The 19,732-nt window shown below is 34.8% G+C and overlaps 2 protein-coding genes across 6 annotated transcripts; one reads left to right on the top strand and one right to left on the bottom strand.

Moving 5' to 3' along the window:
• Nucleotides 1–1,461: 1,461 nt before the first annotated feature.
• LOC105341631 (uncharacterized) lies at nucleotides 1,462–10,058 on the top strand. 4 transcript variants are annotated; one of them, XM_034443219.2, is made up of 9 exons: nucleotides 1,462–2,585; nucleotides 2,679–2,770; nucleotides 3,120–3,222; nucleotides 5,341–5,420; nucleotides 6,051–6,153; nucleotides 6,532–6,573; nucleotides 7,435–7,519; nucleotides 7,778–7,806; nucleotides 8,004–10,058. In XM_034443219.2, the coding sequence occupies exons 1-9, from the start codon at nucleotides 2,534–2,536 to the stop codon at nucleotides 8,693–8,695; spliced, it is 1,278 nt and encodes a 425-aa protein (XP_034299110.2). In that variant the 5' UTR covers nucleotides 1,462–2,533; the 3' UTR covers nucleotides 8,696–10,058. The 4 variants fall into 4 exon arrangements, with proteins under 4 accessions (XP_034299110.2, XP_019928254.3, XP_011446555.2 ...); XM_020072695.3 differs by having other exon boundaries at nucleotides 1,463–2,585; nucleotides 5,329–5,420; XM_011448253.4 differs by lacking the exons at nucleotides 1,462–2,585; nucleotides 2,679–2,770 and adding an exon at nucleotides 5,096–5,252.
• On the bottom strand, nucleotides 9,039–19,275 carry LOC136274029 (annulin-like). 2 transcript variants are annotated; one of them, XM_066080037.1, is made up of 16 exons: nucleotides 19,051–19,275; nucleotides 17,443–17,642; nucleotides 16,912–17,178; nucleotides 16,197–16,448; nucleotides 15,669–15,787; nucleotides 15,428–15,544; nucleotides 15,044–15,221; nucleotides 14,647–14,797; nucleotides 13,198–13,301; nucleotides 12,826–12,988; nucleotides 12,613–12,728; nucleotides 12,216–12,298; nucleotides 11,677–11,887; nucleotides 11,146–11,306; nucleotides 10,797–10,927; nucleotides 9,039–9,569 (listed from the first exon to the last, which is right to left on the bottom strand). In XM_066080037.1, the coding sequence occupies exons 2-16, from the start codon at nucleotides 17,639–17,641 to the stop codon at nucleotides 9,428–9,430; spliced, it is 2,394 nt and encodes a 797-aa protein (XP_065936109.1). In that variant the 5' UTR covers nucleotide 17,642; nucleotides 19,051–19,275; the 3' UTR covers nucleotides 9,039–9,427. The 2 variants fall into 2 exon arrangements, with proteins under 2 accessions (XP_065936109.1, XP_065936108.1); XM_066080036.1 differs by lacking the exon at nucleotides 19,051–19,275 and adding an exon at nucleotides 17,747–17,841.
• Between the last annotated feature and the right edge of the window lie 457 nt (nucleotides 19,276–19,732).

The following is a 19,732-nucleotide window of genomic DNA, read 5'->3' as shown; positions in this document are numbered from 1 at the left end:
TACAGTAACTTTACGACTGACTCTTAAATTTCATTTGATCATTAGAAAAGCATTCCTAAAGCATTGTAAACAGCAAAAAAAAGAAAAATAAAACTTGACTAAAATCGTGACCATGCTCCTTTATTGAATACATGTATGATAAATAAGAACCATGAGAAGTGACCTCCTAGTAAATCTAATCTAGTTTGATTTGTATTATGTCCACAGACCAGCTGACCGTCACTGAATGACTGTAGTTAAACGGGCCAACTCACTATTCCATACAAACCACGATCGAGAGAGGCAGAGTTGAAATTTCTATGATTCTTCTGTAATTTTGATTAGTTAATAGCTGAAAATATATTCCTTTTTTATATACAGTAAATTCACACTTGGATTAAAGCTTTACAGGTAAAATCTTACAGTTACTATAATAAAACCAGTTGTATTGTTGCATATTTGCATTCAATTGTCCAATATTGTTTTCAGTGCCATGATTTAATTTGTGTACATTAGACTATTTAATTATATGTAATAAATAAATATTTTTATTTTTATAATACTTAGAGAAATATTTTGCCTTTTATTGCAACTACATGTGTACATAGTGACGGTTTATGCTTTTCTTGATCTTGACGTCAATCCAATATGATGTATAACCGACTCTCGAACAAGATAAGGGCGGATCAGGAACTTTTCCTGGGGTCCAATCCAATTTAAGCTCAAGAATTTTGAAAAGGCAAAATTTGGCTCGGCTTGATATTTAGAAGACGTCCATCCGAGCATCAAGCCAATTCGAATCTCAGTCGAGATTAGGGCGGTTCCAGGAATTTTTCTATATCCTTGTGTAGCAGTAAATAGGCAGATAGCAATGAAACGTATGACAAAAATTCTTTAAATATTGAAAGCCACCCTCCAAAAATTCAAATATGAAAATAGATTTACGTTGCTTATTCTAGATTTGTAATCTCAGTTGAATTGAAGCGGTTGCTATAATCCACAGGCTTTTATAGTCAAAATTTATCCGTTTAGAACTGTCGTGTTTGTTGTCGTAAAACTTTTCTTCTCTCTAGAATCAATTGGCCAAAGTTGGCATAAAGCATCATTTGGTGAAAGTCTTAAAAGCCATACTTAAAATTAAGTCATGTCTATTTTGATTTTCTTCGGAACAACCAAATAGCCTAATCCATCCTTTAACGTAAGCGTCCTATTTTTGGGTAGAATTTTGTTCTTTACAAGGGGTTAAAGTTCATTATAGACAAAAAGTATAAAACAGCACATACATTATCCTTCCGAAAAACATAAATACGATAATTTATTATATAGAAGGGACCAGTTTCACTGAATTTTTAGTGTCATAGATGCATGTCGTTTCGTCTGTAGGTCAGATTGAGGTGGGGGATTGGTTCATATGTAAAGATTATAAATTCAGGGGGAAAATCGAATAAAGCAAAATAATTATGAATGTTCCACCCATGTGATGAGGATCGAAATCACGAAGATTTAGACAGTAGTCGGAAATGTTTTCTTTGCTGCGCCACGGCGTCCATTAAGTAAAACATGGAATGCATATTGAATCCATCACTCATTTGCACATGAAATTTAAAATGTGTGACATGGATTATCACAATAAAACACCAAACAAATGAATAATTAAAACATCGTACCAATCAGGCACGTATCATCGTTTTTTAAGGTTGGGGATGTTACGTGCCTATCAATTCAAGTGCTATGTGTCAAAAGTCCGACTACATGTAACTATATTTTTACATGGTGCACACAGAATAAAAAAAGATAAAATAGATAAACGGATGTTTGATATAGATAGCTTTTTTTTACATAATTTCCTGGCTTTCATTTCGCTGAACCATTTCTTTCCACCATAATAAAACTTTTTCCAGTTTTGTATTCTTGATCTTGTAGTCGTAATATTGTAATGAGATCCTACAAAAGTCGTAGAAACAATTGCTGATTCACTTCCGGGGTCAAACTTGTTGTTAATTATTAATGAAAAATAAAGATATAAGAAATAGGAACCAGTTTCAGAAGCATTCAGGAGAGGGGCGCTTCCTGTTAGATTATTGCTAGTTACATAATGGCAATTGAATATTAAATGAAATATTTACGTAAAATAACAATTTAACATTCGAAAACAGTTTCGATTTTTTTTCGCCTCGCTATAAAGCTATATATCGTAAACGCTTGTCCTATCCCTTTGAATAAGCATTGGGCCACGAAGTGACGGTGAGTTGACGCTTTTGAAATTCATGTTGTCTCAAAGAGGGTACCACGTGATTGATAAATCAGTTGTTTGAGAGAACTTTTGAGTAAAAGGCATTTTGATTATTATTAAAAAAAAAGAGCATAATATCAGTTTTAAAACCCAATATCCAATCATTTTCGTAGACACAAAACAGAATTAGACAGTGTCACATGTAATGTAATTTTTACTATTATTTTTTTCATTTCATAGAAGTATTTTTAATATTGATGTTATGTTGGCGGAAGTAGACATCCGTCCATGTAGACGGGACAGCTTCAGGTTCGTTTGACAATGAAAACCTACATACTGCTCCTTGTTGTGATGTTATTTCTACAATCTTATGGTAAACAAGGTTATGATATCTAGAATATTTATTGTGCTTAATAAGTTTTTAGTATCTTCTAAAATACAAAAATTCTTTTATTTAAAATCACAGGTTTTCTATCAGACAATGAAGACTTTACGTTTGACACATTGAGCTCGGGTTCTGATTGCTGCGAGATTACCATTGCATCGGGATTTTGTGACGTGAGTTTTTTGGTCATTTGAAACCGCACCTAAATGTCAGAAAATTTATTATTGCACTTAAATGTCTTGATTTAAAGTTTTAAATTATAATTTGAAGACTTTCTGGTACTATATCTTTAATGATGCCGTAAAATGACATTTTTTTTACCAAAAATTCCTTTTTTTATTCTGATGTTATATAATTCGACTTTCAAAAACTTAAGTGTATCGCAAATGACAAGGCTAAGACTTGACTATTTCCAGCTAACTAAGTAGTATCATGCTTAATACCCCCCCCCCCCCCCCCCCTCTTCAAATCCAATGGTTTTTTTTTTTAATTTTTTAACTGAAGATGACATTTGTCTTTCAGTGTGCCGTCTTACACGACTGCCTGGAGACCTGTCCCCGATCACAGTGTGAGTACATTCTCGGGGACTGCTTCACGCGACTCGAAGAAACCAGAAGATTTGATGGTAGGTCAAGTGTTGATCACTTTATATGTGATGGATCATACCGTTGAACTCTGTGTCAAGTACGAATCCACTTAAAATCAGATGAATTTTCTAAACATGCTACTTGTTTTGTTTTTTTTCATAGAAACATCCTTTTAATTTGGGTTAATCGGGTCTAAGTTATACGTAATCGGAATTTAAAATCTTACATGAGTACCTGGGGGCCTGTTCCCGTTACAGTGGGGGGGGGGGGGGCACTTTTGGGGACAGCTTCACTAGATTCGGAAAAATGTTATGGTTAGTCGTGTGTCAATCACTTTGTATAATTATGATATAACATGAGACTTTGTTTGTATAAATAAATAAAAACAACACCCCATTTTCGCAATTATAAATTCCCCCTTTTTTTTTTAAATATTCATGAACGGTTGATTAGATAGGCCCCAATTATGGAGGATGAAATACAATTATATGTATTGAATCAGATCAAATTGTCGTAAAATCAAATAATAAAGAAACAAACAACATGGGTGATATTTTATATATTTGCTTTTTCTTCGCCCGCTAAAAAGCAGAGTTTGGCCTTTTAAGTGCAGTTTATTACTCATTTTCAATTACCTAATTATTGCTTTTTCGCTCCCATACTTCTAAAACTACGAACAAACCACTTTTGTTGTTGTTTTTTAAGTCCAGCGGACCCAACTTTTTTTTTGGAAAAACATTTTGAATATCAAATAAAAAATATGGCCTAATGCATTGGAAAAGAAACAATATATTTACCTAGTGCTTCATGTAACTAATGAAAAAAATTATTTTAGAGTAGGATAAATCAAGTGTCCACGCATTTTTTTCAGACCGACATGTGTATGAAAAAGGAAACTATTTTGCAAATAACATTTTACTTATAATTAAATCCTCCAATCAAATATAATTTCCAGACTTGGTTTTAAAAATTGTTATACTAACACTTTATGACTAATTTGGTGTAACTTCGTTTTTGTAACCTTTCGTTTTAGGCCCCTTACAATATAGACAAGACCCTTTTACACTTGCATCTCCCCAATCTATGCTGTTGGTACTTCACTGATAGAGTACTGTTAGAGAATATTTCGGCAAAGCGAATCAGTGAAAGACAATGCCTTGAAGGTATAGTTGTCAGGTCCGTGTTATCGAAACTTTAACTTACGTGTATCTGATGCCCCCCCCCCCCCCCCCGGCCTTTGTTTATTATGTGTCTTTAACCATACGCTGGTAAGTAAAATTGGCGGGAACATTTTGGTTAAGATTGAGATTCAATAATATCTGGGTTGTAAATGAAGACTTCGTTGGTATATACAGCATACTTTTTAATGGAGTCATAATTCTGTTATCCAAAATGAATAGATACTTGGGGTTTATGTACATCACAGTGAATGTAAGTACACAAGTGTCCTATCATTGTGAAGTATCAGTGAGTCACAGACACATGTCGTCAGTTCAAGGGGAGATTGGATTAACCTAAATAGTCCCAGCATAAATCATTCCACAATGATGATGGTTAAACTATGATCGTTCAGAAAGGGCACACGCACCATTGTGAAATTTTTGTTTCGAATTTTTTCTTAAATGGTGAATTTTATTGGTGTTCTTTCATCAATAATCTAAATTTATTGATGCTGTCAGGGGTACTATTGCTAAGTGCATTAAATAGGTTCTGACTGATTAGTAAATAGCATTACATAACATGTACATGTACGATGAATCAGATATTTAACCAATATTATCCAACTGTCAACGTAAAAGCTAAATAAAATTGTCTCCCTGCTCACATGTGATGAAACATTTACATATTACGTAACATTTGACTAATACCAAATTATAGTGTAAATAAGAAATATTTTGTTGTTGTTTATAGTAGCGGAAGTTGATATCCGGTAATGACGTACATGTACTGTATGACAATGCCTGCTTGGTCTATTTTTTCAATTCGTTCGCAAGCTCCTCAATGACAATGAGATCGTGCGTGCAATTCATTACTGTGATTTCACTTCAACAAATCTTTGGGATGCAAGGTAAAAATGACTCGTACGCTCTTTGGATGTTCTTGTGAATTTAGTTTTCTACTACATTTTTTTTTTCAAATTCCAGGATTTGTTTCAGATGATGAGGAATATATGTTTGATGGATCAGGCTCTGGATCCGGCTGCTTTGACATAACCACTGTATCTGGGCTCTGTGACGTAAGTCTAAAAATCAGATTATCGATCAATATTAAAGCACGTACCCGGTATGTACATGTATTGATGAAAAAGTTGTTGCATAATTTTTTTGGATTCTTAGGACCTTCATGAAAATATCCAGACGCCTCATCTTATTTGAAAATTTGTTCGTGAAAAGGGTTCATTATAAATTTGGCAATGAAAAATAAGCTTTGTACCCTCTAATAACAGATATTTTGTTTAATTTTGCAATTCGTAAAGCTTAAAAACGTATGTTTTGTAAGTCGAATAGTATGGAACTACAGGTTACATTATACATGCTACAGTTAAATATGTTGATGATATTCAACTAACATTGTATTAAATGGCTTAGTATTATATTATCGCAAAAATTATTTTTTTTATTATAATAATATCTTTAATCAACCTTTAATTCAGCATTTTAGCCTTTCTTCATTAACTATAAAAATAGGCATTCAGCACTTAAAGAATTTTTTTTCATTTTACAACATCTTATTGCCCAAAAAGCGATAAAGCCGTTATGACTACTCAATATCATATCAGACTATTATGCATTATTCACCCCCCCCCCCCCTTTCCGAACAAAAATGTTTATCAAATAACAAATCATTTTTGACCTTTCAATTTCAGTGTGCCGTCTTACACGACTGCCTGGAGACCTGTTCCCGATCACAGTGTGAGTACATTCTCGGGGACTGCTTCACGCGACTCGAGGAAACCGGAAAATGTGACGGTAGGTCAAGTGGAGATTATTTAACATGTAAAGTTTCATACCTTTGAACTATGTGCCGAATATAAATCCACTTCAGATGGGTTTCCTAAACATGATACTTAAATTGATTTTCATAGAAATACCCCCCCCCCCAATTTCTGTTTTATCGTGTCTGTTTCTTACGTAATCGAAATTTAAATCATTTGAGGTATGACTTCAAGCTTTTTTATTTAACCAAAAAAAACCCCACATTTTGTTTGATAGTTGATTTCATCCAAAAATTTCATTAAACTCTTATTGGTTAGGAGGTGGATAAATGCTGTACAAATATAGAGCCTCTTTAATCGACAACCTTAAAATAAGTGAATTTAACCATAATACACTTTTTTTTTGTTTTAGGTCAGAACAACACCACGAACATCGTGAATAGATCAACCATAGGTATGCAGCAGCATGAAATATTTCTGACAGGTTTCTTTGAAAGCTTGTTTTAAACAAATTTATAACATATACAGGCTTCACACACCACAGGCACGTTTGTATTTACTATGATTTGATTTGAGACATTGGAATTCGCCCAGTCTTAAATTCGCCCATAGACAAGGAGGGCGAAAGGGGCGAAAATAAAACGGGGCGAATATTTCCCTGTATACAGTAAGAGAAAAATTACCAAATTAAATTACGAGAGGAATTTTGCTAAAGCTTTTAAGAAATGTTGTCTTTTAAAGTTGGAAAGAAATAATGTGATGAAAAACAGCGTTTTTAAACTAGGTGTTTACTTAAAAATAAAAAATCTAAAAAGAAATCTATTTGTTCTGTATCATTTAACTGAATTGGTCGTTCTAAGAAATAAAAAAAATTGAACTAAAAGTCCAACGTCCCGAAAGCTAGACATCTACATGTGAGATAGCAAAGGCTTACAATCTATCATTCAAGCGGAAAATTTCCCGCGAAAAAGTTCTTGAAGGTGATTTTCAATTCACATAAATTTCACGTTAAATTCACGTGAATCTTTTATCACGTATACGTAAATTTCGAGTTATAACTGGCTGTGTACACAAGTCCCTGAGGACTATGTGATTTATGGTTGTTTGGAGTCCGTCATTGACGTACACTTGCCTATGAGGGAAACATTGAATTATACTTTCAACATGTTATGTCCCATATGTTTAACTTAATGTTTACCGACTTTGTAGCTTGTAAGGAGTTGCAATCGGTACTGTTTGGAGAAATATTGATAAAAACATTTTGTCGGTTATTTTTTTAATATTTATTACATCGGCAATCGTTTTTTCGTTCTAGACGGTTCTGAAACAACGTGGGTAGTTGCTGGAAGCGCTGTGTCTGTCATACTTGTCACGGCAGCTGTGGCCATGCTTGCTCTGAGGTAAGTAGAATGCATATACTGTACAAATGTACCTACCGTTTGACAATTTTGAAAATTCAAAGCGTGCTTTAAAGTTTATCGGAACTGTTGATGTTGTGTTTATTCTTATAAGTGACAAATTCATTCTTCAGTGAATGATAAAAAATAAACTGTCGTTAATTCTTCTGTTACATACGGATTGATGTATCGATACCATTACACTATAATATATATTACATACCATGCATTCTCTTTTGTATCATTTTCAAATAATTCTAGGAAGAAAACATGCTGTTGTAGAAGAAAAGGTAATGCGTTAATAAAAATAATTATTTGTTTTAGCCGATAATGTATTTCAGAATTGATCAGCTCTAAAACATTTTGTTTACAAAACTGATTATATATCTGATATCATAACTATTATAATACTGTTATTTCTGGAAACTAACTGGTTAAAAAGTAGGCCACCAGCAGTGAGTAACTTGTCCCGTTGTGTCTTGTTCAGAGAACAGCTGTATCCCACAGGCCATCGTTCACCAGCAGCCCAACGCACTCTACCAGGCAGACTTTGATGGATACAGCACTATCCATATAGAGACCATGGCTTGCAACGGTCAACAAAACGGTAGTAAAATAAAGAAAGAGACCCAACCCATGATTACATCTCCAAACCAAAAGTTAGTCAGACAAGTTAGCAACAGCTCGAATGATTATCAACTAATGCCAGATATGTTTATCAATGACGTTAAAGAACCTAAAGGACATCACATAGTTACAGTGAAAGAAGAAGAAGCAGACGACAATCACAGAAATACCACCTACCAAACCGTGACTGATTTACCGGTACACTATAGTAACCATTACCAAGCGATTAACGAACCTCCGTCATCAGAAAAGAACGAAGCTGAAACTTACTATCAGCCAATGGCGGCCACCAATGATCGTACCTCTCAATACTATACGTTTATGGGAGATACTTCCGGTGTACAGGCTGATGACGAGTACACTGAGATGAAGGACGCACATGACCAGAAGTGTGACGTTTACGACAATAGCACAACCAGTGAGAACGTCTATTACGGAAATGACGTGGGTGACGTATATTCAAACGAGCCAATCAAAGAAAACCTGATTCCAAAGTGTTCAAACGTCCGTAATCTTAGGGAGGACGAGATATACGAAAAGATAGAGTGTTAGACACTAATTTGCGAAGCTCAAAGGATATTTCCTGATGTATCAAAGTCGATTTTTTACCATTTTTTTTTTGAATTTTTGAACGGGTACGTGTAAAGGGTTTATTTCTGCTTTTGTAACATGCATAAATAGAGTAAATCAAACGGGTTGATTTTCTAAAAGTAGTAAGCTACAACATGCAAAGGTTTCGACTGTTTTCAGTGATCATATTAAAACATTTTTTCTTGAACGAACATAGTTTATTATTAACAACATTCCCCGTCTTTATTTTATGAACATTTGATCCTTTTAGGTTTTACTTTTGGATGGAAAACGGTTAATGAAGAAAGTGGATAAAACACAGTCACTTATTTCAATTTTTATTAACAGTATACCTCATATAAAATCGTATAAAATCTACAGAATGATATACAAATGGATATATAAAAAGTGACCTATGAAACAATTAACATTTAAAAGATTTTAGAAACTAATTATTACCTAAAACACGTTAGTATTACAATCTATAGTAAGTATGAAGAAAATGTAAAATAAAAAATAGTTTAAAGTTTTCCAACAAAGTGGTTTAAAAAAAATCATTATGCACCACTGTATTGCTATGCCATTATCTCCCTCGCTACATACTAACAAAACACTTGTACTCCCTCCCTCTCCCTATACTTTGCTGTTACAGTCGGGCAGACACTATAAGTCACAGGTTTCGGCATGGCGCGGCTGTGAAAGTTTCGCACAGCGCTAATCCTTCAGGGTGAAGTTGATGTACCCAGAAATGTCCGTCAGTTCCGCACTGTCAAAGCTTCCGCTTATCTGGTGTTGCCCACTTTTGTTTACTGTGACCTTGACCGTGTGCTTCCATTCAGAATTGGCGGGAACGTCCCTATAAAGTTCGAAAGTCAAGACTTGGGAGATCAGCATACAGTTTTGAAATAATCTGTGAACAAGAGAGCTAAATTATGATTAAACTACGAGTCATATAACTTTTTATATGAACCATGAGGGTGAAAACCGAGCGTAATAATGAAAACATGTGTACCTTCATGTTTCATAACAATCCATTATAAATATTGAACTTTATCGCGTTCATTATATTTAATAATTCATTTATGATTTCTTTTAGTCAGGCGTTCGTACTCGAAGAAATGCCATGAAAAATATTAAGTTGGTTGAGACACATGTTACATGAAAGTCATGTTGTACTCTTTCTTCAGGTAGAAATTTTTCGAAATATTTTGAAATTCATAATCAAAACACTTTTAACGAAGTCATATTGAGAACTATTGTTTTAGGTGTATGTTGTTATTTGTTAACTTTGTTTTTCTTTTGTAACTGTCAAAAATGTTGAATAAATAACCTTATCATTCTGTGACTGGTGCGTTGTAAATCAATTGAGTCAACAAACGAAACTTTACAGTCCCGATGATTGGACTCGAATATTTTCTTTTACAATATCCAAGTCCTTAAGCTGTGTGCAAGCAAATACGTTTATGTATGGTTTACCGATTTCAATAGCTCTTGTAAAGATTTCACCAAATTTTTGGATAATTTTGTTTTTTATAGATAGAATTATGCTTTTTTGCAAGCAGTTGAAGAGAAAAAAAAAATTTGTTTTATTTTTTTAAAATACAAAATAAAACTATTATAAGTGCTTTATAATTTTATGTATCATTTTAATGCAAAGTGTTTCATTCAAATAATATAACTTGAAAACCATGCTGTGTGTGATGGTTATTATCCAAACCAGATACAAAGGTCAACCAACAAATACCTAAACAATGTCGCTGTCTGTCATATATTTTTATTTTCGTTATAACTTACACATCAAATTATGCAACAATACTTATTTTGTCGTGTTAACGCGCTGGTCACGAACTTTTGGAGACTAGGATGTTTATATATATGGTGTCTATTGTGGTTGTGTTGCATGATGCAGTGCAGTCATTTCAAGTGGGACGAAAACTTACTTTTTTCGTCCCACTCAATGACTTGATCCCACTTGAAGAGCATGTGAGTGTGTATGTGTGTTTGAGTATGTGATAAATAAGATATTAATTTATGAGGATAATCTTTCAATGGGATCAAGTCATCAAATGGAATAAAAACCTACGATAGCTTGACTTCATCGTCCTCCACTACTCCGTCCAAATCGAGGCTGCATTTCGTAAGAGGATGTGGTAGTGTGTTCTTGAAGGAAACTGTCAGGTCAAATGGGACTCCATTCTTTGCATTTTTTGGAACCTGAAAAGGTATCATAGGCGCGAAACTTGAGATATATATATATATAAATATATCCGTATTGGTACAATGGGAAATAATTTCCCTCTAAACCTAAATCACTAGAATAATCAGAAGAATATCATCAACTTATTCCCTGAATTATTCGCTTTACATTTTATTCACACAGTAGTACTTTCAGGACTTTGATTTTTTGAGACGGGTACAATTTTTTTATGTACCTCGAAAGACAGGTCTGGTCTTCGTAGACGGAATTCGTCACTCTTGATGTAGATTACGCCATTTTCTTTGATCAGTGCTGTCACGCGCACCTCCATTGCACACTGTTCCACAAGATGAGGGACATACGTCTCGCCCTTTACCTCGTGAGTCAGAACTTGTTCTACGGGGAAAAAACGTTATTAGGTTTTTAGGACATGACAACCTGCTAGTCTCAGTTTGAACAATTTGTGGTCTATTATAACCTGCCAAATTGTCAGAGTTTGTCATGAGTTATACAATATATGCAGACAGAACGACAGACAAATAGGACACACAAGCAAAACATTTTGAGACCCCGATCCTTGATCTAAGGGACAGGAGTCAAAATAAAATACATGTATCAACCTTTAAACAAATATCAGACATGTTGTCTTGTTTGACCCTTCCCAAAGAAAAGCCGTCATAATACATGTACTGTATTTGAAAATGTTCTCAAAATCGCTACCACGCCTCCTTAATGTCATGGCATACCATCATTCTACTCCACTTACTTTCTCCTTTCTTTCCATCCAAAGCGATGTCCGTAAATGTATGAGAGGTCACGTGGGACACGATATCGCCGGTGTACCTCTTCGTGTACACCTCCACAATCAACTTAGAAACCGTCCGCTTTTGTTCACAGAGTTTCGTCACTTCCGTTTTGACCGTGAAGTTTTCTCCTACCATGATACCATCCTCATCCAGAATGCTAATTCTAAGATCCTAAAAAAGGAACCTGAGCTTATAGAATAACATATAAAGATTTTTTTACAGAGGCATTTCATCTAAAGTTTATGTGGTGCTAAAACAATTTATAGATATATGAAATTGTCAGTATCATCTGGATAAGTGTTGGAGATAAAACAAAATTAATGAATTACTTTTCTTTAATTCTTAAATTCTTTTTTATACAAAAGACATGTCTTTTATATGAAATATTGTTTAACCAAAAGTCGACACAAATTTTATCCCTGCAAGCACTACAAAAGTGATGAACCGCCCATTTGTATGTATATACATGTATTTTATTTAGGTTTACAAGCATATATACTTTTAGTTGTGTCTTGAGGTTATCCCGGTCCACTTTGGCAGACTTAGAGGCCTGCATAACTGCCATTCTCTCTTCCAGAGTTCCTGTTAATAGTATAGAGGCAATTTAATTAATTGCTTTACGCGCTAGAGTGTTCGAATCTGCGACATCTTAATTTTTGGGTTACTTTATCAATTAATACGGAAGCAGAATTTCTTCGGTCTTGCAATAAAAAAACCAGAATTTTTTATATAATGAAAAATTTAAGTAGTCTTTGTAGCTTTAGTATAAGTTTGAAGTATCGTTGGTAGCACCACCAAAAGCCTTGAAGTAAACTCTATACACAGTGATACAATTACGAAACTACATGAAACAGTTTCATTCAAACGACAGCATGTACTAGCAACCCTTTACGTACCCTCTTTACATTTATAGCTGTCAGTTATGTCTTCCCGGAACTTTTCGGAACCGACACTGAGAGTTTCTGAAAAGGCCTTCCCGTCCGCCACCTTGGTACTGATGCACCGACCAACACTACATACAAATAAGAAACAAAATGTTCTTATGATGATTTAACTTTATAGGGGATTATAAATTCGTTAGTTAAAGTAAGGCACTTTTTTAAACTTACTCATCTGTATCGCTGTATAACATCTGCCATTTGTCCTCCTTTAACCGGCACCACACTATTTTGTCGGCGTTTACTTCAGAGAAAACGAAAGCTGTGTCGTAGTTGACGGAACAGTCGCCTCTCTTAATGGCGGCCACTGACGCCGGGCCACAACAGTATGTCCCTATTAATAACATAAATGTGTAAGTGGTGAGGAAAGTATCGGCGCCAAAAGTTTCGATGTTTTATAAACTGATGGAATATTATCATTGGTCCAGTAAGGTTTCAAAAGTGATATTGAATTCAAATACTGGTACATGTACATGAAATTTGCATTTCATACGGCCGCATGGTCATACATCTTCCGTTATTTAAATTCTTAGTTTGCCTTACCCCCGCTGAGTTCCTGCGGCGTTGCATCTATTGCCTGCCAGCCGTGATAACTGGTACCTAGATCCCCGCGGGCCATCCATACTTCATTCCAGACGTGAAAATTCCTTTTAAAAACATGGGTTACAGGTAAACACACGTAAACAAGCAATAATGACCACGTTATTCATTTGTTAAAAAATTTATTAAATTTATGCACGCACAATCTTAGTACAAGTGACAAGTATTTCAAGTGAAGCTCTTACTAAATTTTCAGTTGATATCTAAAAAAAATTTTTGTAGGTCAATAATAATGAAAATTGATTACGGCTGTTTAGATACAGTTCTAAAGTATATCGCAAGTGAATCGATATAATTTTGTCATTTGAATATCTTATTTTTTTTGCACATAAACGTTCTTGTTTACAGTATACTGTCCAATATGATGCATATTTACAGCATCCAACAAATGAACAAATTTTTTGGTGCTTATACTGACTTGAAAATTCTGCGAATGACCGGATGTATCTACTTTATACTCTTTATCGATGACTGTGGGTGAAATTTTTTTATTTATTACATAATCAAAGGGATTTTGTTGTTTTATTACCGATTAAATATTTGCATCTATTTTGAACTGCCGGTCAATGGACTGCGATCTATTAGACCGCCGGTCAATATACTGCGATCTATTGGACCGCCGGTCAATAGACGATCTATTGGAACGGCAATGTATTTCAGAACGCTGGTATGTTAATGTTACATCCTTTCGATAGTTCTCAGGGAATGTATATTCCTTTACACAGACGTTGTTTTTAGTACTTGGTGAAACCAAATTCAATGTTATCTAAATGGAGTATCAAATAATCAACAGCTTTAAAGCCTCAAATAAGGTAAAAGACTATTTAAAATCTAATGGGTTTAAGATCCCCCTCCTTTGTGTAAACTAATATTAAATTGAGATGTTGTCATGCATGCAACAGGTTCTGTGCATGTAAAAGGTGGGAAAAAATCTGAGTATATTGCACAATGGCACGAAAACCATCTGCATAATGCAAATTGTAAACCCCGAAAACTAAAAAAGGAATTAGGTTATAAAACAATTATTTAATGCTTGAACAGTCAATAGACCAAATTTTTTTTCCCTTGGTGCAGGGAACAGCTCAGTATGATCTATTGCCCTCGGCCGTTGGCCTCGGGCAATTGATCATACTGAGCTGTTCCCTGCACGCTGCTCAAGCATTAAATAACTGTATAATATTATATACTGTAAGTATACATCGTGAAGACGATAATATCAGTTACATGGATTGTAGGTGTTCTGGTATGATATACATGTATACATGTATATTTGCTGTCTTATGGCCCTGTACTGTACGTGATAAGTAAACTACATATGGGACGGGAGCGAAGCTGTTTACAGTATAATGCAAAATAACAGCTACGTGTGTATATATATAGGTGGCGCTTTACCAGACTGAGTCGTAACAGAGTTCCGGTATCTTATCCAAGCCGCCTTTCTCGTTCTTACACATGACTGTGTCTATAGTCAAGCTGCAGTCAGTGTCATGCGCAGAACTGAAATTCGTGACACTCCTCGCCGGCATCCCGAGCGCCCTACAAACTTTGGACAGGAAACATATTAATGTCTATGATTTTTTTAATCAGCTTACCGGGATTTATTAATCGAATTGTACATGTACAAAGATTTTTTTGTTTGGAAAATCATGTCTTTAACAAAATTAAAATCTTTTCAAAATGAAAAGCATGCAACTAATCGACTAGATTCTAAAAAAGTAAAATGATTTGTAATTTACAAGATAGAGTTCTAAAGAGACTGTTATAGATCTAATATGATATATACACGTACCTGTTGTAACGAGCCCAGAAAATACCCAGCATTGACCAAAACAAACAGGGTCCCCCTTATTTTTTTCGTACTGGCGCAGAATCTTTGCACTTCCGGTCCAATGAGTTGGCTTTTTGCCATCACTGTAATCTCCGGACCAATTCCCCACGAGGACTCCGTCATCATCCTGGCAGTTTAACTATTGACAAAAGACAGTTCATATCATTTACTCGCAATAAGACAGCTGCAATTTGATGATAAGTTAATTAGAAGTACAGTACTAGTTTTATGAAGGCTATCAAATTGTAATTAACTGCTATTATGAAAGAGACATTTGATGTAATTGAAATAAACTTAGGGTGATAAATCTTGAAATAAGTTAACTTCGACAGTGGCTAAGCTTACAATTTTGGTAATGGTCCGTGAGATTTGAATCGGGTCTGACATCTTGGCTCCGTTAACTGTGTTACTGTGGGATCGTCGCAAAAGATGAAAGCAAATCTCTAAGACACCTTCCTCAAACTTTTTTGGGGAAAAAAGAGAAATTCCATAAATTGATACCACAAATATAGAAAAAATTTAAGTGGATATTCAAGTTTCCATGGATACATCCAGTTTGTGTTCGTGTTTATAAAAGAAATAAAACCTGTCCAAAGTTCCATGGCCGCCCTCCAATCTGTCGATAATTCCCAGCGAAAATCACGCCTCTATCGTTCAAAACATACTCATTCAAAAGGTTCTCGTTTTCTAGGTAAACTATGTCGTCTGTTAAATAGATAGGCATAAACAACTTGTACATTATACATGAAAGTCATTTGTTTTATACGTGTATCAATAACTGGTGAGGACTCATTTCTAAAAGGTGTATATTTTGTATATGTCAAGTAGCCGATATGGATTAAATAAATCAAAACATATAATCGGACACGTTCTTCTCGCGAATTTTCAAAAATATTGTAACCGTATTACATGTATAGTTACGTGTACATCTATTCCTTTTAGCGTTTTAAGCGTAAAACAGTTTTCTCTACATCAAGTACATCCTTAAATGTTATGTCTATGAATCAAAACTAAATATACCAATTCAGAAATAGTTGAAAAATCAATTTTTGCCAAAATTATTCGCTCGAAATAACACGTAAACAGTACATGTAAGTTTGTCGGGAAAAAGTACCTTTGCACCAAGGATTCAGCAATATATTGATGTCGTCTGGAAACAAGAAACAGAACAGGGAACTGCTGGAGAAGACCGTGGTCACACTGAGTGACCACTCCCCGATCACACAGGAGCTGGACGGGGTGATGTCCAGGGTCAGACTGTCGCCTTTAGTCTCGTTTACCTGGCTTTTCCACCCATGTTCAGCTTCCACTGATTTGAAAGGTTCCAGTTGTACTAATGTGAAATCGGAGGGTCTCGGGTTTTTTCCTGTAAAAAGTATGATTCAATGATTCTCACAAAGAAAAAATTATTGCTGTATACAGGATTATGTTCGCGGTGTTTTTTCGCCCTTATTCACTTGCAAACGATTTCATCCCATCTTGAATTTGCCCGGACATAGTTCTGTTGAAAGAGAGATAATTTAAGACACTGGAATTCGCCTGCTAACAACAAGGGCGAAAGAAGCGAAAATAAAACGAGGCGAATATTTCCTTGAATAGAGTATTCCATTACAATATTGTGTATGTTAAGAGTTAAAATTAGTGAGTTTTTTTTTAAATGAAATGAGGATTTAATTTTAAAATTAAGTTATATCATATTAGTTATATATATTTTGAATAATGATTAGCTGTGGAAATTTTGCAACAGAGTACCGGTACACACGTCACATTATGCAAATGGTTAAAGATAATTGGACATCAAATGTTCTGACTTTTAATTTTGTTTTTACCTGTAATGAATATTATCTGCATCCCATGTTTTTCTTTTAAGAATGGCTGATTAAATTTGACTGTGATTCTAAAGGGCTGACCCCGCCGGACGACTAACTCCGGGGGTAGGGACACCCCGTCCTGATTCTTGCGAGCCTTGGTACACGAGTACTGAGATGTTCTGTGTTTCTCGCAATTTTCGGTTATTTTTACATCAACAGACACAACATGGAGATCTTTAGCTAGCTCTTCCTCTGAGGCCTTTTTATCTTCTTCATCTTCATCACCTTTATAAGTGCCAAAACAAATTAATGATAAGATGAAAAATTTGTATCCGTTAAATTTATATGAGCACATATAAACTGTCATGTACCAATGGACATTATTTTTATTGATATCATTACTAGAAATTCTTTCCCCAAAAGAAAAAAAATTATGCATACATATTCGATCAACTTTGATGTAAGGTAAAGATAATCATATTTCATAATATTCAATTAAAATCCATGCCCTGAATATCGACTAAACTGTCAAAAGATCAGAGCCCTTACTTTCGTCACCGGCGTTGCGTGTACCGAGGCGTTTATCCCGGGCCCACGGCCTCTCTTTGACCCGGGGTGGTCCGTATGTAGCGATACTCCCCGAAGCGACAGGTTCTGCTGTACGTGTCGGGGCCACAGGATCTGACGGCGGGTCTTCAAGGGGGATCGGGGATATAAAGGTTCCACCGCGATATAGTCTTGTGTACATTCTACAATAAACATACAGCCATTAATTAAATAATCATACTGATACGAAATATGTATTTTATACTTTCAAAAAATCAAGAATTGCAAACAAACAGTTTACAATTACGTTTTGCGATAAACATGGCGCATGAACTACAATTTCCCTGTTGGTATATTTAGCTCAACATATGCCAGCACAGCAGTTGCAGTTCCTATTACAATATATTTCGCAGAAAATGTTGCTTACAGCGGAATTTAAACATTTCAACTAATCATACCGCCTTTATTTTTTTTATGAAAGAAAATTTTATTGATTGATATATATATTAAGAATGCAGTTGGCGGTTTCAAGGTGTAAATAAAGGAAATTAAACCACATTATAGGTATCTACATATTGTACATTAGGTAACATAAAAAAATAGAAGTAAAAAGTCTGAAAGGAAAGCCAACATTTTATTACATGAGTTTTCGCAGTTTTCTTGGGGCGTAAGAAGACATTACAGTATAATATCATTTACTTGGGTGCAACTTCATGTTGTGATTTATGTAACAATCTCTCCCTGTACAGCAAAAGTAACCATGAAATTTTAATTAACTAGACAATGGCTATGCAAAATATAAATTGATGAGCTGTTAGTTCTCAAGTTCACTACAAAATAGTCAGTAATCGGAACTAACATCGTTGTACATTGTACTTTCTAGATGATACTTGTGATGGTGTTTTGGTAAAGCTAACGCAATAAATCTAATTGAGGTCATTCAACAACGTAACAGAGATGAAACATGCAACCAGGAAACATTTTATTTGAAATTTTCGAAATTTTATATCATCTACATGATCTGGTACCACATGGTTGGTTTAAAGTTACAGTCGGTAACGTTGACATTAAATGGCCATGCATAAAATTCAGGTCTATATAGAATCAGCATTCTGTATTTTTCGTTCATTAGTTTTTTAAAATAGCTTCCGAAGTTCATTTAATATTAATATTTTCAGACAATACAGAAGAATGCATACATGTATATCCATGTGCCAACAGTGTGTTCTGATAGATCTATTTCAAAAATAAGTTTTTGATTATTAATTTACTTTCATCTTTCATTTTGGGTCTTCTCCGTGAATGTTATGCGCAAAGTACGTAGACTTAATGTTGATGAATGGTTTGTACAACATACTAGTATACATCAGTCTCCATTTACATGAAGACTGTGACCTTTAAAACTTGAACGAAAAATGTACATGAAGACTACACTTGTCTTTTAAAACTTTAACGAAAAATGCGTCATACGTGTTTAATGCATTCAATTCTCGAGACAAGACATGACAAAGGACAAGAGACTAAATTAAATTGAATAGATTACTAGATTACAATCATGCAGAGAGAGAGAGAGAGAGAGAGAGAGAGAGAGAGAGAGAGAGAGAGACTTACTTTACTTTAGCGTGTCCTCGTCAGCAGTAGTGTTTACAAACGTTCTTTAGAGTTCAATTTAAACTACCTTCACTGTTTACGATAATCTCTAAGGGCGCGATGTTACTACATCGCTTCACTTGTCATCAGTATACCGAATCAATACCCATTCAAAGAGCGAGTCCCCAGTCCTCTTCTACTCACCCAAGGCGGAAGCTCACTCTATATAAACTTTTTATTTTTTTTAAAATAATTATGCACCAGATGCACACTCTATTCAACGTCACGATATCGTATTTCAGTCCTAGTTGTTCTTTACCTCTGGTTTATTTTATTTTTTAATCAACAGAATCAATAAGTTTTGTCTGCATGAATCCATTTAAAGATATCATGGCCTTGGCTTGCCAGTCCACTTGGAATCTTTTTACAAACAAAATTTACCCAAAACGAATTAGCAAACAATTAACGCATCATTTCATATCATCACAATAGGCAATAGAAGTAGACATAGCGTGGAATTTCTAAAGAGTCAATAGCTCTTTCTTTTTTGCAGTTTGGTTTATCCAAAACTATTTCTTTCATAGCGTCAACTTTACTAAAAAAAATGGTGCGTGTCATATAATAGTGTCATAATTTATGCAATGCAGTATCTGATATGATCTGTATCTTCCTGTCTGTAACGAACACGAGACAAGTCGGAGGG

The sequence above is a fragment of the Magallana gigas genome, chromosome 3 (assembly GCF_963853765.1).
Source record: "Magallana gigas chromosome 3, xbMagGiga1.1, whole genome shotgun sequence".
Taxonomy (NCBI): domain Eukaryota; kingdom Metazoa; phylum Mollusca; class Bivalvia; order Ostreida; family Ostreidae; genus Magallana; species Magallana gigas.
Note: the sequence above shows the minus strand (reverse complement) of the source record. Positions and strands in the feature narration are given on the sequence as shown.

What these genes read in the sequence shown, in the direction of transcription:
- LOC136274029 (XM_066080036.1), bottom strand. Translation starts at nt 17,769, where the DNA reads ATGCGCCATGTTTATCGCAAAAC. An exon ending in GCTGAATCCTTGGTGCAAAG is followed by an intron (nt 15,788 to 16,196) that starts GTACTTTTTCCC and finishes TCTATTTAACAG; the next exon opens with ACGACATAGTTTACCTAGAA. An exon ending in ACCTCAAGACACAACTAAAA is followed by an intron (nt 11,888 to 12,215) that starts GTATATATGCTT and finishes TTCCTTTTTTAG; the next exon opens with GATCTTAGAATTAGCATTCT.
- LOC105341631 (XM_020072695.3), top strand. Translation starts at nt 2,534, where the DNA reads ATGAAAACCTACATACTGCTCCTTGTTGTGATGTTATTTCTACAATCT. An exon ending in GGAAACCGGAAAATGTGACG is followed by an intron (nt 6,154 to 6,531) that starts GTAGGTCAAGTG and finishes TTTTTGTTTTAG; the next exon opens with GTCAGAACAACACCACGAAC. An exon ending in GTGGCCATGCTTGCTCTGAG is followed by an intron (nt 7,520 to 7,777) that starts GTAAGTAGAATG and finishes AAATAATTCTAG; the next exon opens with GAAGAAAACATGCTGTTGTA.